Here is a 12,935-nt window from a genome sequence, read left to right as displayed (position 1 = left end):
TTTGCAGTTCCCTCTATTCCAAGAGATCCACAATACATTATAGACATAAGGTTCAATAGTTGCTACGCACACACAACGAGCTTAATACTGTCAGGGAGAGATGGATGAGATTCTACAACTCTACTTGTTGGGCACGCCCATTTGCATAAACGTATGGAAAAGCAAAGCTAAAAAAAGCCAAAGCTTTCAGTTACTAGAACTACCAGTCTATTCTGTTCCCAAGGTTAACCTGCCAAAAGGCTCTGGGCTAGTAAGTTATCCTGCATGCAGCCTGCAGTAGGCTGTTTTTGTCACAGAGCATAGACAGCATACAACACTTTAGCTAATCAACTATTATAAAAAAAAAGCACTACTTACTGTAGATTTTCTACATCTTGACAGATTACCGGAGGTAGATTTTCATCCTTTAGTGCTTTGCTATCTCTACAAGAGACAATGCATGTTTAGATGGAACTTTAATACTGCCCAATATTTTTGCATGAGTACTAAATATCATGAAAACATGCAAGTGACTGCAGAATTTCATACCGATTGTATGTATGTTGCAACTAGGAGTGACTTGTATTAATGCACATAGATACTATGCCAGGGCCCAGGCCCGTGGTGTAAGCATTGGACAGATTTGCAGAAACCATTTTTCAGACCACATTATCTATGGCAGATGCAGATAAGCTATAGGTGTTGCATTTGATGGGAAAAGCAGTGTTTAAAATTATGAACCATCATTACTAAACTGGCGATATTGCACAAGCTGGTTATTTACATTTAAGATTAAAGCAGTATAAAAGCCAACATATTTAGTTTAGCTGTTTTCTAAGAAGACAGAATGCAAAGAAAATCTGACACTTACTCTGGTCTTGTTCCTGCTTTGTCACCTAGAAAATAAAAACTGTAGGTGAGGAAAAAAGTTTCGAAGAACAAACAACACAACTGTAACAAGATTTTAGGGAAGAACTAATGACTACAATCTGCTTGATTTCTCTTGATAAGAGGAACAGACTAGGCTAGCCATAAAAGAAAGAAGGTTTTAATTCACTCCCCTTTCACAGATAAATATCTTTTCAAGAACAATGACTCAACAGTTAAGGTGTTATTTCTTGGCACACAGAGTAATGCAAAACATCTGTGTCACTATACAAGTCACTACAAATGTATAAACAACGGCAGTTGCACAAGAATAGAGGTTTTACAGAACAGATGTTACTGTTTACCTGCCACCTACACACTCCAAACTACACATCTGTGGATCAAGATGCAAAATGCTTCTGAATAATAAAACAGAGCTGTAAACAACATCATGCATAACAGAGACAGTGACTGAATCCCATATGATAGCTATCTGCTAGGAAGAATGTTCAGAAAGCCCAAGAAGCAGGCTTCATCATCCTCAGCCTGATACAGTTCACACCCTCATCTCCCTCTCAGTGCCACCAAGGCAGAAAGCAGCTACGCAGCTAATGCTAGTACTATAAAAATAAAGCTGCACAATCCAGTCCTCCTGTCAGGAGGAGCTGCTACTTTTAGAGGCAAAATCTACTTAAGTTGTCTGCAGACTCTGTAACCTAGTGCATTAAAGAGCCTGGATCCTCACAACCATGCCCATACCTTTTGTGAAAAAAAAAAAAAAAAAAACCTACACAAGACTGGGGAGAGGTTGGGGTAAAGGGATAAACCCTAGAATTTAGAACTCCCTTCTCTGCCATCAACCTAAAAATTAGGCAGAAAACTAAATATACTTTGCTTTCTCCCTCCAGCCAATTATTTTGATGTAGGTCTGAAAAATACTTACAAAGTAAAAGATAAAGATTTTTGCTAATTTCTGGGCAAGTGAGTGCTCCAGTTTTTAATATTTTTTTACCTTTTTTTTAAGTAATACATGAGTAAAATATGTATAAGAATAGCCTGTTTTCTTGCAGCTGTATTTTAAAGGAATACTAGACAGTCTTCAGGCTCCATAAGGAAGCACTTTTTATAACCATCCACAAGAAAGAACACGTGCTAGTCCTTATCTGTCCTAGAATTCCTAGTGTACTTTTCTTTGGTAGCCACATCTCCTCCTTCCTTTTCTTCATGAATGAAAAGAAAAAACCTTTAGAATTATAAACCCACCACCCTCAAACCTTACCACAATTCCTCACATAGTAGTATGACCAACTGTACTGACAGAACTGAGTAGTGGCACATAGGCAGAGATATTTTTCAGGGCTGCTTAGGCCACCACTAAACGTTATGGGAAGCACTGCTAAACTAAAAGCTAAATTAAAAATAAAAAAACTCAAAACAGTCCCCATTGACATTTCCCACTGCTTAGCTACGGGATTTCTGCTCATCATCCCGACAGTGATACTCCAACTCCATGCAACATACAGGGATTTCAGGTACTCTTTCAAGTTTCCATCCTAAAACCTCTGCAAAACAATGCTGAGAAACATCAGACCGAAGTAGATTTTGAGTCTGTATTTCTTTGGTCCTCATTTTAAGATACCTGTACACTATAGTAATGGAAATCCTGTAAGAAACAAGGAATCGGACCTCTTCTGTAACTCCCAGTTTCAATAATAAATTTCAATAATAAACTGAAATAAGTTTCAATTAATCAACATCATGCAGAGCACTCCAGTTTGGACAGCCAATACACCATCTCTCCTACAACTACAAAGAACACTCTCCACAACTTTTGTCACTCTGTAAGGACGGTTTTATTGGGTTTCTGTATTTCCTTCTCTTTTAGGTATTGGTATACCTCATTTTAAATTTGGGTCCTGAATCAAGAGATTATATAACCAGCATTGATTCCTCTGAGAAAAATGCACATTTTAGAATGAGATTTAGTTAAGCTCACTTTGGAAGTATAAAACCAAAACACATTTATGTTTCTATATGCCAATGCTCAATATTCTTAACGTAAATACTTCAAAGCACTCACTGAGGAAAAGTTTTCATAACTGGTTTTTAAGAACTGACAGAACATATCAGCTAGAATTACGCAAGACCAGAAATGCAGCATTGCAGGACAACAGCTGAGAAAATGTCATTTTCAATGCGCAGGCTTTCAGAAAAATAAACCAAATTTAAGATCCGTTACAGTTAGAGAACACTGGTTTCAAATGAGTACTTTTTGTATTTTCAATGAAGTACTTAAAATATGGCTCTGCTCCCCCCTCTAGTGGGAATGCGACACACAACTGGTTAGAAATCTGCCATGGGTTCTCAGCAAACAGCCCCCCATGTGTCCTCACTCCCAAAAGGCTGGAGTCCCAGTTTTTAATTATAGAATCATAGAATCATAGAATCTTAGAACAGTTAGGGTTGGAAGGGAGTTTAAAGATCATCCAGTTCCAATCCCTCTGCCACGGGCAGGGACATCCCACTAAATCAGGCTGCCCAAGGCCCCGTTCAACCTAGCCTTCATTATGATAGTGACTTATTTTAAGCAAAGAAATTTACATTAAATTTCATTTGCAACCAAAATCTTTTTCTTTTATAAAAAGCACAATACCCAAGAATTAAACTAATTTGAGTTGTCAGCTTTAATTCCATGCTCCTAACAATTAAACAGTGTCTTTGCTGTAGTGTTCTGATAATTTTCTCAATTAAAAAAAACATTACGAATATTTTAAAACAAACTTACTCTTTTTGTCTGAAGAACTACTAAAATCAATGCCACCGAGACCTTCATTGGCAGTAGTTGAAGGAGTTGCAGTTGTCCCCAAAGTTAAACTCAAAGCATTCTGCCCAAGCCCTACAGGAAACCAGAACAGAATTTCTGCACTTAATATGTGGACACTTAAAACTTATTTTAAACTAAAAGCACAAACAATCTTGCTTGCAGTTTGTGTCCATTTGCTACATTTGGATTAAAAAATAAGCAAAATGAAGAAAATAGATTGCATGAAGTTTCATACAGCTGTGCACAAATGTTTATGTAATTTTGTCACATAACTAGGTAGCTAATTAGATAGTTTACATCTTATCTATCTTTGTTTCATTAAGAATTTAAGAGCAGTGTTACTGAGATTACAACACAGCACAACAAATTTTTCCCCTAGAGCTCAAAAAAACAGGAAGCCATGAAATGACAATACTAACAGATTTTATTCAGACAAAAGGCACCAAAATAAGGAGCTTTCAACTTCTCCATAGTTAAAGGAGATATTTGCATATTGTTGCCCTACCACTTACTATCAACTTCCTTGAGTCAACTATGGCAATGACAAACATTTCCTTGCATTTTCATTTAAAAGAAAGCATTAAGTACAAGTGAATTTAAGAATGAGAAAGAAGCCAATGACTTCAGATTCCATTTTTATTGTCCATGGAGAATAATAGTGTCTTAATTGTAACGCTGTTGAAAATTACTTTCACAGTGTTAAGATTTTATATAAACTAAACCTTATATTATGAATTTATATAATCACATATTAATTGTCATTTTTTCAAGACAGAAGGAGGAAAAAACCAAAATAACATTCACCTGTTGCTGCTGTGCTTGTATTCTGGAACAGCGAACCTCCTAAACCTGCTAAGGCTCCTCCTAAGGAAAGGCCTGTGGAGGCAGTTGTAGTTGGAGCAGTCGTACCACCCAAATTTAATGTAAAGCCTGTAGTTCCTGCAGAGGAAGCAAAACAGCTTCATGCAAACACTGCAGTCAAAAATATCCATAGACAATCCGAAATAAATGAAAGTTCTGAACAGCAACTTGATCATAATCAGAAAATAAACTTCGTCATTGTTTTTATTTCCCAGAGATCTTCCAAACAAAGCCATAGAGACATTTGAATGATACAGTATTTTATTCTACAATATCATAATCTTCATTAGTCCATATTTACCCAGAACTACATAAAAATTTTTAAAGTTCCCCCAAGCACTAGAGAATCTAGAATCTGGCACTGACTTGTTTTTACAGCGTAACATGGATCTAACAAGAGCTAATGACTTTCTATATTCAAGTGCTGAAATGTGAATGTTTTATGACAATTTTAAAATATTTTACACAAAACAGATGATATAAAAACATTTACTTGGTAGCTTGACCCTTCTTTCTGGAATTAAGCATCCCAGCTTCTAGTAGGATAGGGAAGAACTGACTAGAGAAAAGACCACAGGCATAAAGGGACACAGCACAGAGGGCACAGATAGCTGAGCTCAAGCGCAGACTCCTAGGGTTAAGAAAAATGAGCTCCAGTCTTAACTATCATCACACACAGTGCAGTTTAGCAGAGTTAAGTATGATGGCAGGTGTGTTCTAGTATGAGAACTTCATTGGAAAAAACTTGTTTCTGCTGCTGGTTAACCATTTCAGGCCATCTAGGAAAGGTAGACATTTTCCAAAATTTTCAACTGCATAAGTGGGACGCTCCAAACTTTTAGGGGGGGTTAACAATAACAAAAATAATAATTTTACATGACAAAGCAGTTCTTGCTACACTTTTAATGACTTAGATTATATGCTGCCTATAACACATAGTACACTGCCCAAAAATCTGTCTGATTTAGGGTACTAAAATTTAGAATCAGTTAAGTCCAAATGAACCTTCTTATTAAAGAACCAACACATTATATAAATACTAAAATAATATAGAGCATAGAACTGTTTTACCATAAAGTTGTATTTGTAAAAAAAAAAAATTAAAAAAAAAAAATCAAGCCACCCCCAATCCTCCCCAAACCCCTAAATCTCTTCCTACCTGCTGCAGGAGTTGATGTAAGAGCAGATGATAATGATAGGCCACCCGATGAGGTAGAAGTAACAGGTAAAGCAAATGGTGTAGCGGAACCTGCAGGTTTGTTGAAACCTAAGCTAAAGCCTGTGGTAGCTGCTGATGTGGTGGCAGGCGTGCCTAAAAGAAACCCCAAACAATTATCACTCTTAGAACATTCTATTTGAGATCGAATGCTAAATACGCCTCTTCTGAACTACTTCCATTTAGCCATCGGAGCACCGTGGTGTGCAAGATCACGTGCATTAAGTAAAATACCCCATAGCACATTCAAACAAATTTCAAAGGTTTACATCATTTGCACGTGCATTTTTACTCCAGAATTTCTAGTGATCCAATGGGCTTTAAAGATGGACTAGCAAGTTATATCTAGTGGCACTCTAAAAAAAAAAAAAAAAGTAAGAAAAGGAGCTTCCACCAAGAACATCTAACTCATGAACCAAATATTGGTAAATGTAACTACAAAAAAAATACTGCCAAAAAAAGAGACTAGAAATTCTCAAATACCCACATATTCCTGTATTTCTAAATGCAGATGAACAATAGTCACTAAAGATACAGAGAACTAACAATAAAATATTCCCAAGGTCTCTTCTCAGTTCAAGCCTCTCTATTCTTCCGAAAGAGGTAGTTACTAGACCTGTTCACACAGATTTCATGAGGGCAAGAAATTCCCTATGAAGAGTTCTTTGATTATGTACACCACCTCCCTCTGCTGAAGGATGAAACACATTCAAGGGAACATAAATACAAAGTCTAATTTCTTGCAATGGCCACTGTCACTGTTGTACAGGAATGGAATAAACTTTTAAGAACAAGTAACAGGGTCCTGAACTGCAGGACCTTAGCATCTGGGCTACAAATTAGACTGCAAGTAGTAATGGGGAAAAAGCTATATATGGCCACGAACTGTCTACGTTAACAAGAAAGATCTGTGGGTTTGGGTTTTTTTTTTTCCGCTGTAGCATTAAACTCCAAATCAGGTCCTTACCTAGTGTCAGTCCTGTAGCAATAGTTGTTGCTGTTCCTGCTTTAAGAATAAAACCAAACAGAATAGTAGTTGAAGACCACAGAGTAGTTATGATAGTAAAAAAAGGAAACAAAACACTGAAATAACACAACATTACGAGACAGTATGTAGATTATTACACATTTTTTTCTGCAGCATGTCGAAAGCAAAACAACACTGACACAGAAAACAGTATTTGTAAGCACCAGCAGCACAAATCAAAGCATAAATGACATCAAGAAAACGCAATTTTTCTTTAGAAGAATCTGCTAACAGTGAAGCAGATGTTGACATACCAGTATAGCAAATTGTCTGTAATCTCAAGTCAATGAAGGTAACAGAAACTAGTAATTAATAAAGTATTTTTTTCAGACATATGGCAATACTTAACATTAGCATGTAAAACAGCAGATTTAGAGTATAACAAAGAGGATTAGAGAATCCAAAGTGATCGTAAAATCCTTTGTCTTGGTTTAAGCTTTCTGCCTCATTGTTAATTTATAGAGGTTATTTTGAACACAGTACTATGCCATTTCATATTTTAAAAAACACCTGAGTAGAAGATCAAAAGAATAATTGAGAGCTAAAAAAAAATTGTCCCAGTGTACCCAAACACAGTAATACAGGCTCTCAGCATACTGCTAAATTTATTTCAGGTAGATTGGTTCTTAGCACACCCCCTATCTACACATACAAGTATACAAGAAGAAAAAAAGAAAGACCATATTGTCTAACAACACTGGAGCCGAAGCAACATTCATTACTTTATGTCTGCAGGATTACTGAAAGTATCTCCAGTCAGAAAAGTTTTATTCTTTTGCACTCTGATACTCCTATGAGAATCCGTACATTCATAGGCTGAATTAAAACCTTAAGAAAATACTAATAAATTTAAAATACAAATATAGCTAACATTAAAAACAAAACAAGAAATGTTTACTACTACAGGATTACAAGTATCACTGTCTAAATACTAACAATCTCACAATATTTTAAAATATTTTTCAAATCAAAATATACCTCCATCTTAAACGATAACTTTTACTATCCCGGATGAAGAGTTAAGATTTCTAAGAGGATTCAAACTATAGAACTTACACACAGGACTTGGCACATTTTTCTGGCATTTGTGTTTCTGTAGCATTAATACTGCACAATTCTCTATGAATGACCTTCTAAACTGTTCAATGAAGTCTTTTTACAAAACTACGTAATATTATGAGCTACAGAATTACTATAAAACAAGTAAGCAAATTACGATGACCCTATCTTTGTGTACACATTATTTATTTCTTCACTGTTGATCCAAATTTCTGCTGTACAATAGTTTTTTCTACCTGTACTGGTGCCTCCTAGCGTAAAGCCAGTAGTCGATTTTGATCCAAAAAGTCCCGTTCCAAAGCCCACTGAAGGAGCTGATGTAGTTGCTGTAGCAGTGGAAGAGCCCAGAGTTCCAAAATTAAGTCCTCCTGTTGAGCTATTACAAAATAAGACCATTAGCAGTAATTATTTTTCAAATTAAAAACCTACCCCTCCCTTATTTCAGTTTCTTTCCCACTCCAACATTCATTCCCCCAAACTACACAATGAAGCTGGACAGAGTCCAAGCTCACTATCGCTGCAGAGAATGAGGAAGCCTGTCTCTTCTACAGCTTCCTAACTCCAGCTGCTTCCCTGACACCAACTCCAGCACTTGTTCAACTCCTTGCAGAGCCAATACATCTTGTTAGACCAGTGGGAAATCTGAACTTTTCTTTATTAGATCATCACATCAGTTCTGCCTAATTATTCTCCCTGAACAACTAAAATGGGAGAACAAACGCTAGAGGCAGCACAAAGGTGACAACAAACTTGCAAGGACATCTTTCCAAAGCAGACTGCAAGTGAACCTCAACCAACATTAGTTTGTTTAATCCTAAAACGTAACTAGAGACACACAACCATTCACACCAGCAGCACAACTTCATCCTACCTTACCACCAAAACACACCGAGGCATTAATTTTTTCTAACCAAAATGCTATCCTTCCCACAGATGCAAACCACAGAGGATTCCTACCTAACATACTTTCTTTTCTGACTGTATACTTGCCAGAAAGTTACAGAAATAAACTTCCAAGAGCTATTTTCACTGACGAAGCAGAAGAAAGACAGAATCAAAGATTTGTCATCACCAGGAAAATTAAGCCTTTTTTATTTTGGATAACTACTGTTACTTTGCATTTAACTTTACATTTAGCAGACGACACATTAAATTATTGTACGAAACATAGGGGAATATAATAACCATTATTCTCTCTAACCAGTGAAATTAGAGGTACTAGCAGCCAAGTGAGCATGATTTTCAAAATTGTTATTAAATTGACAAAAGATCAGGAGAGTAATTTACTTGTAGTAAATTCTTGCTCCTGTCTGCGAGCCTTTTTCGGAAACTAGGTATGTTTTCTGTGACTTAACATTTTGCATAAGTACAACAGTTGCAGTGAAATGAAATGGAATTTAGGCTTCAAGGTAACAGTTGCCAAGATGTATTTTATGTTTCACGTGTTCAGTATTCTCTGTTCCCTTATGTCCTCTCTTTTTGTATGAAAGCAACTCCTAGGCGTAACAAATTGAACACAAAAGTAAATCCTTAAAAAAAAGCAAAGGATAATTAGGTAGAATTAGCTTTTACATTAAAAGTCTTCAAAATATCATAGAACAGTTTGGGTTGGAAGGGACCTTAAAGATCATCCAGTTCCACCCCTCCACCATGGGCAGGGACACCTCCCACTAGATCAGGGTGCCCAAGGCCCCATCCAACCTGGCCTTGAACCCCTCCAGGGATGGGGCAGCCACAACTTCCCTGGGCAACCTGTGCCAGTGCCTCAACACTCTCGTGGTGAAGAAATTCCTCCTTATGTCTAGTCTAAATAAACATCTACAAAACTGATAATGGCAAGCCCAGCAAAAGTTGGCTGCAATTTCAAAATCTAGGTGTGAGTTACTCTTAAAGTAGCAATTCAGGAAGCAGAGTGGCCAAGAAGATTAGAAGGGCCCACTTACTGTCCAATTCCACAGAGGCCAAAGCATTTAAACCTTCTTTACTCTCAAAATGTCAACGACAGCACCACAACCTAACTGCTTGTAAACTTAAACATACAACATAGTGCTTCTCTCACTAGTGAGGAGTTTATATTCATCATCTTTTTTCCAGTACAAAGATTATTCTTCTACGAAGATTTTTCGTGTTTCACATTCTAGTAGAAGAAAGCTAATGTACAAAATACGCAGTTCAGCACTACAGGACAAAATAAAAAAAAAAATACCCAAACATAACCCCAAAATAAAATAAAGTGGCATTTTGTTTGTTTGTTTTTTAAGAGAGAAAGAAATCAAACCACAGAAATACAGCAATGCAGCCTTCTCACCAGCAGGAGAAAGCATGTGCCAGGACTATCTACTCCCTAAAGACAGAAAGAAGAGAAGCTCAGGTCACTGGAGTTTTATATGAAGAACAAAGCATTGCACTCGGCTAAAGAATACTGCAAAGAACGCTTATTAACAAAAAGAAGGAGTGTAAGTTCCTGAATGGCTAACGGTGCCTATCACACAGGCTTTCGCTCACCAGAATATCACCTTTGGCTGGCCAAACTGACCAATAATATGTATGCTTGGACTATACAATAAAGTCCCTTTTCTCCCAACACCTGGCAATACTGTCTTAGATGCAGCTCAGAAGAACAGTTTCTTCTTATAGAAGAGATTTAAGAGATTAAAAAGCCAGGTAGAACAGCAAAAAAAGCCAAACAAAACTATTTGTGTTCAATTGCCGGTTTTCAACAAGTGCAGATAAACAAGAGAAAAGTTTCCCTTGTTTCAGGCAGTACCTTCAGAAAAATGTTTTGAATAAAGTAATACTATTTTAACCTGCTCATTTGAATCACAGGCAACCTGCATTAGACAGGTATGAGGCAAAAGAAACTTAAGTTTTGCCAACTCCATATAAGCATCGCTGTTAGGGTAAAAAAAAAAAAAAAAACCAACACAACACAACCACTCAAACCAAAAACCAAACACAGACAACACAAGAATGTCATCGATGTGTTATGACCACAAAATTAAGAGTAACAGAACAGACTCAGAAAACTTGTTCTTCTAAAAAGCAATACTGCCTAAATAGCCTAAATCCAGAGATATTCTTTCAGATACAGATATTGTTCCTTCTCCCTTAGCTGTCAGAATTGTTGGAAATTAGCAGTGTAAGTACCTTCCAGCATCTGCTTTAGGTGAACTTCCCCTGAGTAGTTCACCATGCCCATCTAGCTTACGTTACAGTGGTCAACTTTGATCAGATTTGGGAAAAAATCTGATACAAAGCTCCACTACAACAGCCCTACTCTTCAACAGGGGTCAGGAAAAAAAGAAACAATCTCTGCTAGTAAAGTTATCTGCAAAGGAAAAAAAAAAGGGGAACCCCCCCTCCAGCAGTAAAAAAAGACTTACCTGAGAAACCTAAATACTAATAATGTCCTTAGTAAAGTGCCTGCTGCAGGTCACATGCACAAAGCATGGCAAAACTTTTACTGCAAGACACTACACACCAAATGCAAGGTTATTTTTAGGAAGAAGTTTTTTACTATGAGAGCGGCAAGGAACTGGAACAGGTTGCCCAGAGAAGTCATGGATGCCCCACTCCTGGAAGTATTCAAGAGCAGATTGGAGAAGGCTTTGAGCAACCAGATCCAGTGGAAAGTGCCCCTGCGCATAGCAGGCAGGTTGGAACTATATGATCTTTAAGGTGACTTCCAACTCAAACCACTCTATGATTCTATATATCAATTACTTAATATATACACATGTAAAAATAGATATCAACAGTGTATAAACAACCACTACTTTGAAATCACAAATATAGCAACCAGGTCTAGTGGGAGGTGGCCCTGCCCATGGCAGAGGGTTGGAACTGGACATCTTTAAGGTCTCTTTCAACCCAGCCCATTCTATGGTTTAGCAACCTTCCAGTACCTGAAAGGGGCCTACAAGAAAGCTGGGGAGGGACTGTTCACAAAGGTTTGCAGTGATACGACTAGAGCCAATGGGTATAAACTGCAGAGAGGCAGATTTACATTAGACATAAGGAAGAATTTCTTCACCATGAAAGCGGTGAGGCACTGGCATAGGTTGTCCAGGGAAGCCATGGATGCTCCATGCCTGGAGGTGTTCAAGGCCAGGTTGGATGGGTCCTTGGGCAACCTGATCCAGTGGGAGGTGTCCCTGCCCATGGTGGATGTTGGAACTGGATGGTCTTTAAGTTCCCTTCCAATCCAAACAGTTTTAAGATTTTTTTACTATCTGCGTCAGAAAGGATCAGGTTGCAACTCGGAGAAAAGAAAAGCAATTTCACATTCGAACTTTAAACATTTGGGCTGTAACCCAGGCTGAGGGTTGAAACCTGGGCACGCACCACCCACGTTCTCCTTTCGGAACGTTAGAAACAGCCGAGCCGCTGCTCCCACGAAGCCCAAGGCAGCGCTAGCGGAGCAGCTCCCCTCACCACCGGGCCGATCCCCGCGCCGGTACCCACATACGGGCCGCGGCAGGAAGGGCCGCGGCCCCGCTCGCCCCGCGCCCCGAAGGCCTTCGGGCCAAGCCCGCCCCCCACGCGGGACCCGAGCACGAGAGGAAGCGGCAGTGTTACCTCGGCGCGGCGGCTCCGAAGGAAAAGCCTCCGCCCCCTCCTCCGGTCCCGGCGGCGGCGGCGGCAGCCGCGGAGCCCAGGGTCCCCGCGCCGAAGGAGAAGCCGGCAGACATGGCGGGAGCGAGCGGGGCCGGGTGGCAGCGGCCTCAGGGGTGGCAGCGGCCTCAGGGGTGGCAGCGGCGGCGGCGCGGCCTCCTCAGCGCCGCATCGCGCGCGACTCCAACTTCGAACACGGCGGCGGCTGCGAGTGCGCGGGCCCGGCCACGCGCCCCGCCGCGGTGCATCACGGGCCGGCGCGCGCCGACCGCCCGTAAGGCGCAGCCGCAGGCAGGGCGGGGTGTGTGTGTGTCTGTGTGTGAGTGCGAGTTAGTGTGAGAGTGAGCGTGGGGGGTGTGAGTGGTGTGAGAGTTTGTGTGGTGAGTGTGCACGACAGTGTTTGAGTGTGTTGTGAGAGAGTGAGTGCGTGCGTGTGCGGTGTGTGGTGAGAGTGAGTGTGTGTAGTGAATGTGTGTGCCGGTGTGTGT

The 12,935-nt window shown here is 39.5% G+C and overlaps 1 protein-coding gene across 4 annotated transcripts in view; it reads right to left on the bottom strand.

Annotated features, from left to right (window-relative positions):
- NUP58 (nucleoporin 58) overlaps positions 1 to 12,707 on the bottom strand; it is a 35,055-nt gene extending 22,348 nt beyond the window's left edge. Inside the window, exons 1-8 of one of the 4 annotated variants that reach the window (XM_054076024.1) lie at positions 12,412 to 12,707; positions 8,070 to 8,209; positions 6,715 to 6,750; positions 5,691 to 5,843; positions 4,475 to 4,609; positions 3,632 to 3,742; positions 851 to 875; positions 358 to 423 (exon numbers count right to left, since the gene is read on the bottom strand). In XM_054076024.1, coding sequence (XP_053931999.1) covers positions 358 to 423; positions 851 to 875; positions 3,632 to 3,742; positions 4,475 to 4,609; positions 5,691 to 5,843; positions 6,715 to 6,750; positions 8,070 to 8,209; positions 12,412 to 12,524 — 779 coding nt within the window. In that variant the 5' untranslated portion in view covers positions 12,525 to 12,707. Of the gene's footprint in view, positions 1 to 357; positions 424 to 850; positions 876 to 3,631; positions 3,743 to 4,474; positions 4,610 to 5,690; positions 5,844 to 6,714; positions 6,754 to 8,069; positions 8,210 to 12,411 lie in introns of all 4 variants that reach the window. The other 3 variants (XM_054076015.1, XM_054076008.1, XM_054075999.1) reach the window with 3 other exon arrangements.
- Positions 12,708 to 12,935: the final 228 nt, after the last annotated feature.

Source organism: Cuculus canorus, chromosome 1, assembly GCF_017976375.1.
Source record: "Cuculus canorus isolate bCucCan1 chromosome 1, bCucCan1.pri, whole genome shotgun sequence".
Taxonomy (NCBI): Eukaryota; Metazoa; Chordata; class Aves; order Cuculiformes; family Cuculidae; genus Cuculus; species Cuculus canorus.
Note: the sequence above shows the minus strand (reverse complement) of the source record. Positions and strands in the feature narration are given on the sequence as shown.